The 17,582-nt window shown below is 46.3% G+C and overlaps 1 protein-coding gene across 1 annotated transcript in view; it reads left to right on the top strand.

The window, feature by feature from the left end:
- Nucleotides 1-17,582, top strand: part of DPYD (dihydropyrimidine dehydrogenase) — a 322,055-nt gene that overhangs the window by 97,659 nt on the left and 206,814 nt on the right. The window contains 3 exon segments of the mRNA XM_015563508.1: nt 1,473-1,634; nt 8,639-8,835; nt 15,696-15,777. Coding sequence (XP_015418994.1) covers nt 1,473-1,634; nt 8,639-8,835; nt 15,696-15,777 — 441 coding nt within the window.

Below are 17,582 nucleotides of genomic sequence, written 5' to 3'. Positions count from 1 at the left end.
GTCGTGGCCGGGTGTGTGGGAGGGCGGGGGGAGGGGAGCCCGCCAGGTGGCCCAGGAGGATGTGCACTGAGCGTCGCCTGCACCTTTGGTTAACAGTATGGGAGAGAGGGTGATAATCAGCACGGAGTGCCTTTTTTTCTTTTGTTTTTTTTCTAATTTTTACAAAAGTTGATTTGAGCCAAACCGGTTTGGCTCAGTGGATAGAGCGTCGACCTGCGGACTGAGAGGTCCCGGGTTTGATTCCGGTCAAGGGCATGTACCTGGGTTGCGGACACATCCCCAGTGGGAGATGTGCAGGAGGTGGCTGGTCGATGTTTCTCCCTCATCGATGTTTCTAGCTCTCTATCCCTCTCCCTTCCTCTCTGTAAACAATCAATAAAATATATTTTTTTTAAAAAAGAAAGAAAGTTGATTTGAGCCACGTGGGGGAACATAGGAGACTTGGTTGGAAAGTTTGTAGGAAAATTCTGAGAAAAGGAGCCCGCCCTGTTTATCGGAATTTTCCTCCTTACAAACTTGGCAACCAGGCCTCTGAGCACAGAGTTCTTCATACACAGTTTCCCTGCAGACGTCGGGGGAATGACGAGAAAGAGCCCCAGCTGCTTCTAATCCGGTGCCACTGTTTTTGTGTTGTTTTTTTAAACTTTAAGATTTAGGTTTTGCCCGGCCGGCGTGGCTCGGTGGTTGAGCGTTGACCATATGAACCAGGAGGTCAGGGTTCGATTCCTGGTCAGGGGACAGGCCTGGGTTGCCAGCTCGATCCTCAGTTGTGGGGTGTGCAGGAGGCAGCCGATCCATGTTTCTCTCTCATCATTGATGTATCTATCTCCCTCTCCCTTCCTCTCTGAAATCAATAAAAATATATTTAAAAAAAAGATTTAGGTTTTAAAGCTTGTACAAGCAATGCACCTCATTTACCATTGTTAAAAATGAAAATAACTTAGGGCAGGCTATAGCTAGATGTCTTGTAAAGAAAATGATTACAGAACACTTACATTTTAAAGTTTAGTTTTCCAAATTGATGAATTGTTCATTTATCCCAGCGGTTCTCAACCTGTGGGTCGCGACCCTTTGGGGGTCGAACAACCCTTTCACAGGAGTCGCCTAAAAACATCGGAAAACACATAGATAATTACATATTGTTTTTGTGATGAATCACTATGCTTTCATTATGTTCAATTTGTAACAATGAAATTGGGGTCACCACAACATGGGGAACTGTATGAAAGGGCCGCGGCATTAGGAAGGTTGGGAACCGCTGGCTTATCCATATGCCCTGCACTGAGCACTCCGAGATGTCGCATCCTCTGCGGGTTATTACTTGATGCGTCCCGATGGGAAGCAGAATTATTGAAGCCTTGCATCTTTTATGTCTTGGTCTCCTACCCAGTCACCTCGTAGAACAGGCCTTCATTTGAGTGTTGAAGGTAGGCTGGTACGTCATGACATTTCATTTTATTGTATTTTGGCAGAACTACTATGGAGCCGCTAAGATGATTTTCTCGGACAACCCCCTCGGCCTGACCTGTGGGATGGTGTGCCCCACCTCCGACCTGTGTGTGGGCGGCTGCAATCTCTGTGCCACCGAGGAGGGACCCATCAACATCGGCGGGCTGCAGCAGTTCGCCACGGAGGTAAGAGGGCCCACTGCTTTCTCCCGCTGGCAGCGCGGAAATGGGCAAGTGCCTTTACCATCCTCGGTGCCGTGCTGGTCTCCGAAGCGGTTAGTGTGAGAACGCAGCTCAGCTGTGTGCTGTGCCCCCGACAGGATTTTTATCCCACAACTTGACTGGAGAAAACATGAGATTTCACAGAACCATATGTCAGATGAGTTGCAGCCGCAGAAGGTTAATAAAATGCTTTGACTACAAGTCGCATACATGAGAGGACCTGGAAGGAGAATGGATTCGTTAACTGTACATGGGAGTGTTCAGTCGTGGCCCCTTTAATCTTCACCGTTTGAGGTAACACAGCCAGGGGTTAGAGAATTTCCACCAGCGCCCTGAAGACTTCATCGGCGTGAGGTTTTGTGAACTTACAGGTTTGCAGGAGGAGACAGCGAAAGCGTTTTTCACTGTTTATGTGGAAGGTGGGGCCGTGGCTCCCTCTGTCAGGAGCCCGGTGTAAATGAGGAGGATTCCCTGATGTCCCCTCTGCTCTCTGGGGTTTCTTGGGAGTCAGCAGCCCGGTCCGCTCCCATGTATCATTTAAAGGATCAGCTTCCACGGAGGCTCCACGAAGACTTTGTAAGCCTTGGGGTCCAGTTTGCTAAAAGGCCAAAGTAAGTGCCTGTCAGCCCTGGATTTTCCGTTAATGACTTCCCTCTCCGGCTCTGTCAACTTCAACCTAACGTCCTCTTGTAGGACCCCCTCCTCCCCCCATATCCCTCCAGCTTAAGTCTCACTTGGCTTTGGTGATAAATCAGGGTTATTCCCCCCCTGCCTTCTGACAGGTCAATTCCCGGGAAGGGCTCCTGGGGATGAGAAAATAGAAACAATTGGAGGTTGTGAGTCGTTGCAATAAATTCTGGGATTTAATTTCCTTTCTTGCCGAGCGCACCGTCGCACTAGGCGTACCTGACCAGTGCGAGGCGGGGTCCTCAGCCCGGAGCACCCTTCGCGGGTGGAGCAGATTCCCTTGAATTCGCCCACAGGTTTCTCTGGGACCCACCGTCTCTTCATTAATCCTGGGCGAGCTTGCAAGGATGGAGTTAGCAAAATTCACACGATCTGTATATGAGCTAGCATTGCCAAAGCAAAAGGAGTGAAAATAATATCGTAAGGTTTCCTGTGACCCCGGGGAGAACGAGAGAGAGGCATGCCTCTGAGATCGCTCACTTGGTTTTAAGGGGAGTCCCACCAGCCCCTTCCGAAGTAGACGCTATTTATTTACAGCACAGCACCGATCAGGACGGCATTCCGTGCCTGTTAAGTGAACCGAGGCATTTAGAATAGGCGCGTATTTTCCAATCGCATCTCAATATACTTTGTGTACTTATGGCTTCAAATCAGTCTATGAAACCATTAAAAAAAAAATCTCCCAGGGAAACTGTGGGTAGAGCTTTCCATCCATTCTTGGAAGTTCACCGCTTAGGGCAAGTTATTCTAGAAAGTTCTGTCTTCTCTAAATCAAAGGGCGGTTCGCTTAAACGTACCGCCTGTCAACAGTGTAGTGAGATCAGCAGAACACACACGAGGGGCTAACGTCCTGCCGGGAGCAGGAGGAGGAGGATGTGCAGGACGCTGCCATTCCTTCAGACCGTTGATGGGAGCACCCGAGCCGAGCGGAGCAGGACCAGACACGCTCCTGCTTGCTTGTCTGGGAAAACAGATTGATGTGCGACCTTTCCAGAATCGGAATCTGCTTTTTCAACCAAATTAAGTAAAGGTTAGGAGAGCAGGCTAAAATAGTGTGATATTTTCAAAATTGTTTTTCCTGTAACTTTTAATAAGTGATTTTTAAAATATCGACTCTGTAGTCGGCCGTTTTTGGTGAAACCCACACCTTACACTTTCCCAGTGGAGCCTGGGTGTGCGACATGGAGGGACTGTGGTGGGAAACAGGAGCGGCACAGAGGATGGCCTGCAGCGGAGCTCGGAGGCCGCTGCCTCTACCAACTGAGTTACTCACCAGGGCCTAATGTAAGATGTTAACATGGGAAACTGGGTTGGGGTACATGGGAACTCTGTATTCCCTTTGCCATTTTTTGTAAATCTAAAACTGGCCTAAAAATAAGGTTGAGTAATTAAAAATATATCATTCATCTCCATGATTGAGATTTTGGCGCCCCCATTAGATTCTGTGTTCAAGATGAGTGCCCACTTGCGGGAGGGGCCAGAGTGTTTAAAGCACTTGCGGGCGGCTGCGGGGGGCGTGGTTGTGTGTGGGTGTGTGTGGGTGTGGGGGTGGGTGTGGGTGTGTGTGTGTGGTCACTTTACTCAGTCCTTTGCTGGCTGCACATCCGCCGTGACCTTGCTCCGGACACACAGGCCACGGGCTGGTCCCGCCTCTGGGGGAGGCAGTTGCCCTCGTTCAGGGAGGTCCATCAGTGTGGCTTCCGTAAGACCACTTGGCACTAACAGCACGCATACTAACAGTGTGGTTGGGATTTTCTCATCCATCACGTGGGGGTTTTGAAATGTCTCTTCTCAAGTGTAACCCTTGAGGTTTCCGTGTTAACATGTGCTGGGGTACTACATTCAATTTGTGAGAAGTCCTGCATTTATCACATTGAACAGGCCAACGTCACTCTCATTGCCTCTCACATGTAACTAATGAATTGTTGCAAAAGGAGGATGAAACGAGAATAGATCTGTCTGCTTGTTTTCCTGAAGTTTGAAAAGATAACTCTAAGTAGATTATTAGCTGCATGCCGAAGCCATTTTCTCCTGCTGCTGTTACTGAGTTAGGGAGGCCACGTAGGGAAATTAAAATTGAAATTCCAGGGCTCTAACGTTTGACTTGAAATGTTAAAGTTAATGAAGGTCAGAGGATTGGTATTAAAATTGCTGCATCAATCAGGCACTTTTAGGGATGCATTAGATTTTGATGTCTAGAAGTGGTATTTGTTTTTTGCAATAAACATTCTATGAGATTTTTTAAATATATTTTTATTGATTTCAGAGAGGAAGGGGGCGAGCGAGAGAGAAAGAGAGAGAGAAACATCAGTGATGAGAGAGAATCACTGATTGGCTGCCTCCTGCAGGCCCCACACTGGGGATCTAGCCCACAACCCAGGCCTGTGCCCTGACCGGGAATCCAACCATTGATCTCCCGGTTCATAGGTCGATGCTCAACCACTGAGGCACACCGGCCGGGCTATGAGATTCTTTTAATACCCATTAAATATGCTCTTTGTATGGCATTACTTCTTGACACTGTACTTTTAGTTTAGTTTTTATACTTTTAGTTGAGCATGGGACTGACACATGAAATTCCAGACACCCTCAGGGAGCTCACTGAGAAGAGAAGTCCTTAGGTGTCGTATGAATCGTATGTCTGAGCGCGTCTGTAATACCACTTCTCACTGACATGGCCCGCCCCTTGTCCCAGCATTGTACACTTCTCACACACCATTGCAGACCATGTGCATTTAGTTCTACATTTTATTAAGTGAACTCGGTTCGCATTAATTTAACCAGTCCTTACAATACAATAAAAATACAGTATTATAGTTCAAACAGCCAGGCCTCATGCGACTACATGGAAGAACCTTTGATAGTTATGTAAATGACACCAGCATTTATAGTTTGCTTCGGTGCTACAATAATTAGGTTGACAGATTGTGAGTGAAGAAGGAACAAGCTTACTCGTTCCTTTGTGACCATTTTACTAGGAAAAAACCCCAAACTTCTACCTTACCTTTTTGGAACAGGGAGGCCACGAAGAGCCTTCCCCGTTTGCCTGCCACAAGCATATGCAAGGAGATTATAGAAAAATCTATACTAATACATAGCGGAGTATTGCATGTCCTCTCTCCAATAATGTATTTTTGTGATACATCCCGTCCATCATAGAAAAGTGGAGACAAAAAAACACACGGGTCCAGTCCTCAAATGAAACCCAGTTATCAAAGAACAAACGAACACTGTGCGGACACGAAATGTGAGCTTGGACAGGCTCCTACTGCATGTTTGTCCTCTGGGTTGCTTTGTAAAGAAAATGATCAAACACACAGACACTTCGGAGAGGACGTTGCTCATCATGAACCCAGGGCGGCGGGAGCAAACCAGACCATCCCACAGACGGGCTGGTGTGCACACCGGTGCCCGAAGCTCCCGCTGGGTAGGGTTCGATGAATGAAACCAGCGTTGATTGGGCGTCGCTGAGGCCCCCGTGTTGCTGTGAGCTGCTGCTGAACTTGGGGGCCTGAGGCACGTTGGAGCTCCTCCGCAAATAACACAAGCCAGCAACTGCAGTGTCGCCACGGTGGTGCGTGCGCTCACATCCGCGCCCTTGGACTGAGGGTCCCGCCTTCGTCCATTTGTGTCACTTGGTGTCGGAGGTGATTAGACGTCCGTGAGAAGAAAAGGATTGGGCGGGGGATGCGCAGTTAACACAGTCCTGTTGTCCTGGAGGGTGACAGGCACGTAGAACTTGAGGATCCTCCGTCAAAATCACCTGTGGTGAGCGCTCGTCTCCGTCTTCTGTGTAAGGAGCAGGAGCCCCATGAAGTTCCTTAACTCCCACAAGCTGGCATCTCCTACGGGCAGGTCTGGAGCGCACAGCCAGTGCCCCATCTGTGCCATGTCCCAGGCTCACTGGCCCCAGGTAACATCACAGTCCCCTGCGCCAGCTCAGGGCGAGCCTGCCTCCTGGCTGCAGGGCCGGTCCGCCCGGAGACACAGCCCCAGGCGCTCGGCCCCGCGCACCAGCCCCGAGCGAGGAGGCACCTGCAGTGACCCAGGCTGTGTCCGATGAGCACGGAGGCCTTAGGCGGTTCCTCGGGGATGCATGTTCCCAAAAGCTTGTCCTCTTTTTCCTTCTTTCTGGCCGCCGAAGGCTGGCTGCGCATGCGGCCAGGTGCCAGGTTCTGTGGGGCCCCAGATGGTGAACTTCGTGTTTCATGTATGAAACGTTACAGAGCAGCGCTCACTCCTGCGAAATCCACATCCAGGGCCTTGGAAGGGGCCCGCGCCAGGAGCGCTGCTGAGGCTGGCGGCGGAGGGCCGGCTCCTGGCTTGGGGGTGGCTGGGCCACAGGCACCTTCAGGAAAGAGCCCAGCATGTTTATGAAGCAGTTTGACCCACTGACCGGTCAGATCTACCAGCTCATGTAGCAGAAACGAAAACGCATCGCCATGATAATGAATGATAACCAGCATTTATCACTAATGCCTTTCACGGGTCGTTTAGAAATAGGATCGTTGTTCCATTAATGCCACCTCACACTTGCCGATTGCCCCAAATCTGCATTGTCTCTGAATAAAATCTCTCCATGATACTATTTAAAACAGTAGTATGGAGAGCTGTTACACACACAAAAAGAGGAGTGTTTCTGGGAGAAAAAAAGATGATCATGAAAGGTATACGTTAGTGCCCTGGTGACACGCCATCTCGGGGTACCAGTGAAGTCCTCTCTGTGAAGGTGTGATTTGTGTCTCTCCTTTCGGTCTTAGTGCGATGATTAGTAGAAAGGAGTGATGTCTTGATAGATTTCACTAAATATCTGACATTTTTCTCCAAAAAATCTTTAGAAATCTATGAAAAATACTCAGTGCTGGCACAATGGCTGGTAATCAAACTGTGGGACTGAATGAAGTGCTAGCTGATTTTCATCGCAATATTTTAGGTTGTTTTAAAACTACATGCGTGTACCTAGAGCTCTAACGTATAAGGATATGTTTTGGGGGTTTGAGGCAATAATGTTGAAATCGACCCAGATTGCTTGATGGTTGGGATTATTTGCTATCGGGCATTTTTTTTACTCTTGGGGGCACCTCGCAGTTTAGAATGATGGACTCTCATCGATTTGAGTCTGAGCAACTTAAAAATGTGTGCACTTTCCTCAGTCTGTTTTATGAATAGTAGTCATAGAAAGTGATGACACGGTGTCAGTGTGAATCCCATGTAAGAGGCACGGTGCTCTGAGTGAAGATTTAAACCACTTGTTTGGCTCCCAAGTGTAATGATAAGAGAAATATAATAAGTCCACGATAAAAATTAATAGCGGAAGTCAAAAGGGAGATAGAAACCACTTGCGGCCAGAAATGAGATGGACGTGTTCAGCGGTGAGGAGCGGACGCAGGCCTCTCTCTGCTGGGCTCGGCATCACAGCCGGGGGCCGGGGGGCGTCTGACCCAACTTGTCACCTCGATGGGCCAGTTCAGCTTCTAAGAAAATGCACTGCCTAATTCTGTTAAAAACACAAATGTACCCGGCCCGCGTGGCTCAGGGGTTCAGTGTCGACCTGTGAACCAGGAGGTCACGGTTCGATTCCCAGTCAGGGCACATGCCGGGTTGCAGGCTCCATCCCCAGTGGGGGGCGTGCAGGAGGCAGCTGATCAGTGGTTCTCCCTCATCATGGATGTTTCTATCTCTCCCTCTCCTTTCCTCTCTGAAATCAATAAAAACATATGTGTGTGTGTGTGTGTGTGTGTGTATAAGCCTAAGCGACTGTTACGACCAAACGACTGGAACGGTTGGAATGACAGGTCGATCAGTCGTTATGAGAGGGAAGGAGGAGCAGGGGAGCCAGGAACCGTGCAGTGGCAGGGGCACTGACACGGCTCCAGCGTCCGGCATCCATTCCTTCTGTGCCCGGCCCAGTGATCGTCGCCTCCTCTCCCAACCCCACCAGGGCCTTCGGGCCCCCGGCTGGGACAGGGACCTGGGATGAGTGGTGGCAGACCTCTCTTTTCCCAGGGGGGCCAAGGGCCAGCTCCCCCCTTGGGAGCTGGCGGCGAACCTCCCATGCCCCATCCCTCCCCGCAGCCAGCCAACCTCCTGTGGTCCCTCCCCCCGTGTGGCCCTCCCCCCTGACCAGAAGGCCCTGATCGCTGGCCAGGCCTTGCATGAATTCCTGCGCCAGGCCTCTAGTGTGAAAGAAATAAAAATACACGTACATTTGGAACATTAAAACAGTGCTTGAGGATGTGATTGTTTAAAAACAGTAATGATGGCAACTGGTTTCTCCGTAGGTGTTCAAAGCAATGAACATCCCCCAAATCAGGGACCCGTCCCTGCCTCCCCCGGAGGAGATGCCTGAAGCCTATTCTGCAAAGATCGCTCTTCTCGGTGCCGGCCCTGCGAGTATAAGTTGTGCTTCCTTCTTGGCTCGACTGGGCTACTCTGACGTCACTATATTTGAAAAACAAGAGTACGTTGGCGGTTTAAGGTAAGGCCTGCATTTGTAGTATCAGCTCTCCTGGGGTAAACCAGTTACGAATATTGTTGGTTCATAATTATAATCCAACTCCAGGCACACAGATGGTATTTTAAATGTGCTTTTTCCAAATGCTCACATTTTGATTTTGTTATTCAGTTTGAATTTGCAGTTGGCTTTAAGCAATATTTACTTTAACATTCCTCTGTCTCATTCTGTGAATTTAAGAGAAATCTCAGTAAAATATGTTACGGGTAGAGGAGCCAGTCATATGAGAACTTACGTCATCTCTGTGAGTCTGTCCTCTCGTGGAGGTAGGTCTGGAACTCACAGACACTGGAGATGGGAAAGCCCAGCTCCGTGGACCATCGGGCGGTTCGTTTTGCTGAGTAGCGGACACATTGTCCTGCTCACATATTTTCAGTTTAGTCTCTTACGTCTTGCATTTGACTAGGCTAGAGTCTACTAAAAATGTCTCATTTTCATGTACATCCACGCAGTTGATCTCATAAATACCATAAATATAAAAAATAGTGTTTGATAGTAACCGGTCTGATTATTGTGTTATCAAGATTCGGTCACGTGGTCTTTTATTTCCACGAAGAGGAATACATGGAAATGGAAAATGTTCATTTGTATCAGTGGCTTTCAGATCTTCGAGCCGAGCCTGGAAATTGGATGGAGCTTCCGTTACTTAAAATACACGGAGCTCTGGAGCGGAGGGAGATGCATTTATGATCATAAAGAAGAAAGCTTGATTATAAGTAGGAAGTGAATATTGCTTAAAGTATTCGGTGTAAGAGTGAGAAAGTATTTGGGCGGTAAGTTAATAATATGACTCAATGTAATGTTATTTTCCCTAAATATCTCATCTTGCTTCAGAAAATCATGGATTGTAATGTAAAGCCATTTTGCATATCTGTTGCTATACTTAGCACTTAAGTTTTGATGGCTACTGAACTATTTTTTTAGACAATATATTTTTCATATTTAATAATTACAAAGAATTAATTTAATCAAGCTATGGCTACAATGTGTGCTTATGTTTTTTTATGTTTTATGACAGCAAAAAAATATATGTCAGCAAATGTATAAATCTCCATATTGCTTAAATAATAATATGCCAAAACAAAGATAAACTTGCATTAATGTAAATCTATTTGACTGAATCATCAGGCAAAAATATTACTAATAGGAAGACCAGTAAAAGTAGGCAAGGAGCATAAGCCGAAGGAAAAATAAACGGATTGCCAAGGAATAATTATTTCCGTATAGAGACGTTTTGCCACTATGAGTTATAAGGGATTACACATATTTTACAAACTTCTTTATATCCTGGAAAGTAAAATACCCAATATATTATTTTGCCGGAATGCATTAGACTATCTCTTATAATGGCATTTTACTGCAGCTTTATTAATTAGGAGAAACATAGTGTATTAGCAAGATATGTAAGCATTGTACTTTTTTTCAATTATACACATCAATGAATACATGAGCTAATTTAAAAAATACGAACGCAAGTGTTGTATACCCTAGTAGACTAGGAAAATCTTTTTGCCCTTAATTGCATTTGCACAAGCCTAAAATGGAACAAGCCCAGTTTGTGACTTATTCTGTGTTGATAATTTTGGTAGATTATCATGGGTGTTAGCATCTCTCTCTCTCTCTCTCTCTCTCTCTCTCTCTCTCTCAGCTCAAATGCAGGAGAGACAGGTCTAGAACATCATAGAAATCGACACTAAACTTGTGTTTTCATGGATTTGCTGAACATTGCCGAGTGGGACAGGTTTTCCTGGCTTCATGACCGAACATGTTATTTTTTAAAAATTCTTTCTTTTTATTTTTTTTAATATATTTTATTGATTTTTTACAGAGAGGAAGGGAGAGAGATAGAGAGTTAGAAACATCGATGAGAGAGAAACATCCATCAGCTGCCTCCTGCACATCTCCCGCTGGGGATGTGCCCGCAACCCAGGTACATGCCCTTGACCGGAATCGAACCGGGGACCTTTCAGTCCGCAGGCCGACGCTCTATCCACTGAGCCAAACCGGTTTCGGCTAAAAATTCTTTCTTGATTTATGTTCTTCCCTCTCCCTGTGAACCCTCCCGGGAGCGGGGGACAGTGAAGTGCTGAGTGGCTCTCCTTTGGACCCTGCGAGGGTGCCCCTCTTACAGGATTATCGCCGCCGATGCTGGAAGTCAGCCCGGTGACAGCCCACACTTCCCCTCATTTATGTTCTCACTCACAGATGTCTTTCATCCTCTCGCCCCTTCAAAGTGGCTAAAAAAGATTCGATTAGCTTCGTATTTGAAATCAATTGCTTAAAGAGGGGATGTCAGGTTTTATCTTTCCTTTTCCTTTTCACCCAAATAGATGCTTTTCTCCCCGGTAAATTGAGAGCCCAACTCCCTTGTAGGAAATCACTGGAGCTGGTGAAGGGGACCCAGGGCCCAGCCCCCACGGGATTGAACACCACCAGCTGCTTGTCTGTGATGCCGCAGCAAACGCGCACCCTGTCGGGAGAGCTGCTTTCCTCCCACTGCGCTTCTCTTCCCCCTTTTCCCCAGGATGTGAGTTTAAAAGGGCCGAGGACTGGATGTTGTCATGACAAAGATAAAGGTGGCGTCAGCAGGCTCTCAGGGCCCGTGCCTGTGTGCACGCCCTGGTGCTGTCTTTTACTCGTAAAAGTGAATGCCTGTGTGGTCAGTGCCCGATCCCCCCACCTCCTTGTCCTGCCTCCCCTTCCGCTTACTGACCCAGGAGACGCTTGCAGGGCGACCCTCACACACTGATTCCTTTCACACACGTGCTGAGCCCTGTGCTCAGTGCTGGCTGCCGAGCTGTGGGCCATGGGAGGGGTCGGCATCTGACTTGCTCGCATGCCTCCTTCAGTTCTCAGAATTATACTTGGTGCCCAGCCGGCGTGGCTCAGTGGTTGAGCATCGACCTATGAACCAGGAGGTCATGGTTCGATTTCCGTTCGGGGCACAGGCCCGGGTTGCGGGCTTGATTCCCAGCGGGGGGCGTGCAGGAGGCAGCCGATCAGTGTTTCTCTCTCATCATTGATGTTAATCTCTGTCCCTCTCTCTTCCTCTCTGAAGTCAATTAAAATATTTTTTAAAGAAAGAATTATACTTTCTGCTTGCTCAGGTTTCCTCCCACTCAATGAGTATGTCCTCCTTCCTTGTCGTCTGCTTTCTCCGTGCAGAACCGTTTTTTTCCCTTTTATACCATTCTAGAGACCCGGTGCATGAATTCATGCCCAGATAGGATCCCTAGGGTCCCTAGGACTGGGGCCTTCCTTTGTTCCACGCTGCCCTCTGGTGGTCAGCGCACGTCATAGCAAGCAGTTGGTCTCCCAGTTGAACTCCTGCAGGGACAATTAGCATATTAGGCTTTTATATACTAGTAGGTAGACAGATACTTCTACGGAGATCCTATACAAATCCCTGGTGAGGCTGTGTCGGCCTCACAGTGGACCTGCCTGTGCGTGGAGCCTCACCGTGCCGGCCGTGGCTGCTTTATTTGGTTGGAACTCTTTATTCACAGCCCCTTGTTTTTGCTTAGTTGTCCCGAATCGGAGGATCTTCCTCAGACGGCAATTTCCATTCATTTCCATATCGCTCCATGCCTTTCAAGACAGGGTACCTGGCCCTCGCTGGTTTGGCTCAATGGATAGAGCATCATCTCAGGCCCCGCAAATGACAGTGTCATTACTTTATACGACTACTATCACAAAGCATACTTAGAAAAGTGCACATTTTTAAGTTGTTTAGACTCAAATCGATGACAGTCCATCATTCTAAACTGCAGGGTGCCCATAAGAGTAGAAAAATACCCAATAGTAAATAATCCTAACCATCATGCAATTTGACCATTTTCAACATTATTGCCTCAAATCCCCAAAATATATTTTTATATTTTAAAGCTCTAGACACAAATATATAGTTTTAAAACAAACTAAAATATTGTGATGAAAAATCATCTCTCAGGCCGAGGGGGCCCAGGTTCAATTCCAGTCAAGGGCACAGGTCTCGGTTGCAGGCTTGACCCCTGGCCCTGGGTCAGGGCACCTGCGGGAGGCAACCAATCAGTGTGTGTCTCTCACATTGATGTTTCTCTCTGTGTGTCTCTCCTCCTCCCTTCCATTCTCTCTAAAAATCAATGGGAAAATATCATTGGGTGAGGATTAACAACAACAACAAAATGAGACAGGCTGCCTGTTGGTGTCCACATGCAATCCACAGTGTTTGAGAACCTTTTTGCTTAGCCCTTGAAGACACAGGGAGGAACAAGTACCCTCTAGCCTCCTAGGTTCCGTGGCTGGGCCTGTGAAGTAAACTGAGTTTATTGACACCTGTATCAGGCATGCAGGTGGGAGAACTTAGTGGTGAGTCCCTCATAGGAGGGAGGGGTGTCAGAACTTGAGGCTTGTGTAGCTTGTTTACGAAAAACAGTGAGTCAGTGAAGAAGTGACCAGACCAGATGGAAGGGTGTTTTGGGGGCGGCATCCTGTGGGAAAGTGGCTGAAAGAGGGGAGCTCCTGGGAGACCAGGGTCATTGAGGTTTTTGGTGTAGATCTCTCTAGGCCAGTGATGGCGAACCTTTTGAGCTCGGCGTGTCAGCATTTTGAAAAACCCTAACTTAACTCTGGTGCCGTGTCACATATAGAAATTTTTTGATATTTGCAACCATAGTAAAACAAAGATTTATATTTTTGATATTTAAATATATTTTATATATGTAAATGCCATTTAATGAAGAAAAATCAACCAAAAAAAATGAGTTCGCGTGTCATAGGTTCGCCATCACTGCTTTAGGGGCCCCCTGTGCAGATCCATGCCCAGACTTGTCTCTCGGTGATTCAGACTTCTGCCCTTCCTGGCTCAGAAAGGGAGATGCACCTGTGCGAATGTATGTCCTGCTTCTAGGCAGAGAAGAGGGGGCAGGAGCTTTTCAGAATGTGTCTGCTGCTTCTCACCTGCCTTCAGCTGAAGATAGCCCTGTTTCAGCCAGGGATCTGGGGGTGGAGCGTTCTGATAGATACCCAGAGCGTTGTGAGGGCAGGCGAGGGCCAGGTGGCCCGAGTTCCAGGTCAGCCTGAGATTCTTGTCCCTGACTGAGACCCAAGGCCCTTCTCACTGGAGTCTTGCATCCTAACCGGTCAGACAGCACCGTTAGTGAAGGCCTTGATTTCACACTGTTAATTCCGTGGATTTTCTGTCACTCAGAGCATGGTGCCTTGCCTTGCTGATTGTTTGACCCAGAGAAATTGATTGAATAATCAAGTTCATAAGCCTAAGAAAAAGGCTGCGTGTGCGCCTCAGAAGACGGCTTTGGGCAGCCCAGGGGCTTCATCTTCAGCAATCGCTTATTCACCTCACACTTGAATCTCTGTCAGGCCTGGACGTAGCTCTCTCATGACATAGACTACATCCTTTTGTAGTTATCTGTTTCTGGAACTTTCCCCACCAGCATGAGAGCTTATTTAAAGTGGGAATTTGGTAAAATTCACCATCAAATCCCAGTCACTAACACTGCGCCTGGTGCTCTGTACCTGCTTGTTAAATGACAACATAAATGAGTAAATAAATAAAATATTCGTGGACACATATCGCCTGTTCATTATTGTAAAACACTGAAAAGTTAATTTTGCTTAGCTTTTCATTCCCTAAATTACTACAGTGTAGAATGATTATATTTTATAAATAGTTCTTGTTGTGGTGGTTGTTTTTGTGGGGGGTTTTAAGGGCAGACAGTAAGCCAGTACTGACATTCCTTATTTGTGACTGTGTCCTTCGGGGATGCTTATTGCTTTCAGAGAAGAAGATGGGTTTACTACAAAAATGTACTCTAGGTCACATGGAACTAATCCTGCCATGTCCTAAATGGCACAGTAGTACAGAGTCACAGATTTGAACATGAGCAAGCTCAAACAGCGATTTGCAACCTCTTTCAGCTCAGGGCACACAAAAACTAATTTCTACAATTCTGTGGCACAACAAAAACCACATTTTTTGCCAACCTGACCCCCCAAAAAAGGTAAAATGTTGATTCATTCATACCAGACAGCTGTTGTATTGGCTGTTGGCCATTTTTTTCTTTGGCAATTTAAGGGAAAAGAAGCCAGTGCCCCAACTAAATAGTCAGGCATCGCATGTTTTAAACATGCTTGCAGCACATGTGTTGAAAACAGCTGAGCTATAGGAATCTTTATAGAATATATATGAATGTACATATATGTATGTATATTAAATATGACCTATACTTTCAACTAATTATTGGTATTTAACACTGCATTTTCTTAGGAATTTCTTATGTAATTACTAGAGGCCTGGTGCATGAAATTCGGGCACGGGTAGGGTCCCTAGGCCTGGCCGGCAATCGGCCAATCGGGGCCTTCCTTCGTTCCGCACCGCCCCGTGGTGGTCAGCGCACGTCATAGCAAGTGATGTGTCTCCCCACTGAACTCCTGTGGGGATAATTTGCATGTTAGGCTTTTATATCTATAGATTAGTAGACCATAAACTTAATAGTTTTAGAAATGCTTTTTACCACTTGTCTACTTATTATTTGTTTTCCATCGTTTACATTTATTTATTTTTCACATCACTTTCTACTCTTTCTATGATAGTCCCTGTAATATTTTAATATTTTCCCCTGTATATAAAAATGTAGACTGTAGTCCCTATAATACTTTATTCTGTATATAAAAACGTGGATGCCCCCACTGGTCTCATGTTCAATGAAATGCAAACACCCTTCGAAGAGACAGTCAGTCCCTTACTATTGGTCAGAAGGACAGATTGCATTTTTAAGGTGGATGATTTCTCAACGGTGCTGCTTCTTTTTCTCTTTCTCGCCCAGCACTTCCGAGATCCCTCAGTTCCGGCTGCCCTATGACGTCGTGAACTTCGAGGTTGAGCTGATGAAGGACCTTGGCGTGAAGGTAAATGAAAGCCACCACCTGGCTGTTGTTCAGAGAGGAGGCTGGGCTCGCGGCCGCGCTGAGCGAACTGCCACACGTGGTGGGAAGAACAATTAAAGCGGCTCCGGCGGCGGCAGGATCCCCGTGCTCAGGGAATTTGTCTGTCTGCCTGTCTGAAGGCCACCCGCCTGGAAAAGGGCGATCGATGGCGCTCATCTGGCACGCCACCCATGATTAATTGTCTGTGAGACGCAGATCCCTCCATCGCTTGAGGGGTTCAGTGTGGAGGATGGAAGGGTCTGGCTCCTTTCAGCGCGCTCTTGTTTTGTGTGTCTGCTTTCTGTTTTTCATGCAACTTCCGTGCTCTCAGACATTCGTGTTTCACAATACGGAGCACCATTTCTCGCCGAGGCCCATTTTGTTTATTCTCTGCATCGTGCCAGGCGTGCCTGTGTGATCATGCCCTCTCCACAGGAGCAGGAGATCCGCGGGAGCAGCTTTGTCTATCTCGTTGTTTTGTGGAATAAATATTGCGGGGTTCCTTTAGGGATGGTCACAAAGTTAACACATTCTAGGCTTAAAATAGAGCTTTAGGAACTCCTCTTCCTTTTTTAGCCCTGAGTTATGCACTTTTTAATTTTTCTAGGTTGAATAACAAAACCATTTCAAATTATTCATTCCTCTCCGAGGAGACCCTTGTGGGCATCCATGTGTTCCTCTTACTGTTATGATTCTTTCCCTTGAGCGATTGTGGTTTTGTTTTTCCCTTTAACACAGAGTTGTTTAGGATATTATTTTTCCTTGCTTCTGCATTCTTACGATAACATTCAAATTTTTATTTTTTTTACTTTACATGATCAGCAAGATATGCAATTTCTAATTTATCAAGGACACTCTCAAGTGATTTCTCATCAAAAGACCATTTCTAAAATAAAACTACTTTTTTTCTTGAGAAGAGTTAGCCTCTTAGCTGTTATATTTTTATAACATCTCTTGACTTTTATCGTAACAAATTTAATGTAAGACACGGCAAATCATTTTTAATTTCAGGTGGACTTAATAAAGTCTCTTGTGATATTTGTGCCAGACGGTGTTACTCATCTTTTAGACTAAATGCTCTTTTATTGGTCTTGCAATTCAGAATGGGTGGGATGGGAACAATTTTTTGTCTCCTAGTGTTTATAATATTTCTAATGGCTTTAAATTTTAAAGCTAAAAATGTAAATCTGCATAGAGCTCTTGCATTTTTCGAAATATGTTTAAAACATGTATAGTGGCCATTTCTCAGAATAGGGCGAGAGCATTCTGTTTTGATTTAACTTAATTTGTAATTGCGAGGCGCTTCCTCTGCTGCATGATTTGAGTAGAAATACCTACCAGGTCTCTTTCTGGATGAGCTCTCTTCGTTGTCTTGTTTTCCATTACCGTTGCCGGAAGCCAGCATTTCCATTATAATAGGAAGCTATTGGGAACTCATAACGTCTTATCAATATCTGCACAGGAAGGAGAGAAACGTGCGGCAGTCGTTGACAAAATAATTGGTGTTTCTGAAGACAGCTAAATATTTTAAAAACTCTTCCGGCTGATTTCCTGTCTCAGAGATTCTGGAAATATTTTATCTCTTTAGCCAGACCTCCTCTCAGAGGCGTGTGGAGAACATGTGCACTTGTTTCCTGTGTGTGTTTATGGGGCATCACAGTCCATTTACACACACAGTTCCCCTCCAAAAGCAGTTGTAAACCTTCATCCTACATGATGAATATTACTCTTGTCAAAAAATGTATCTTCATTCTGGAAAGTATTACAGATGCCCCCCTCTTTCCCCA

This window comes from Myotis davidii, unplaced genomic scaffold, assembly GCF_000327345.1.
Source record: "Myotis davidii unplaced genomic scaffold, ASM32734v1 scaffold217, whole genome shotgun sequence".
Classification (NCBI taxonomy): domain Eukaryota; kingdom Metazoa; phylum Chordata; class Mammalia; order Chiroptera; family Vespertilionidae; genus Myotis; species Myotis davidii.
The sequence above is the reverse complement of the archived record's forward strand: the minus strand, read 5'-3'. Positions and strand labels throughout refer to the sequence as shown.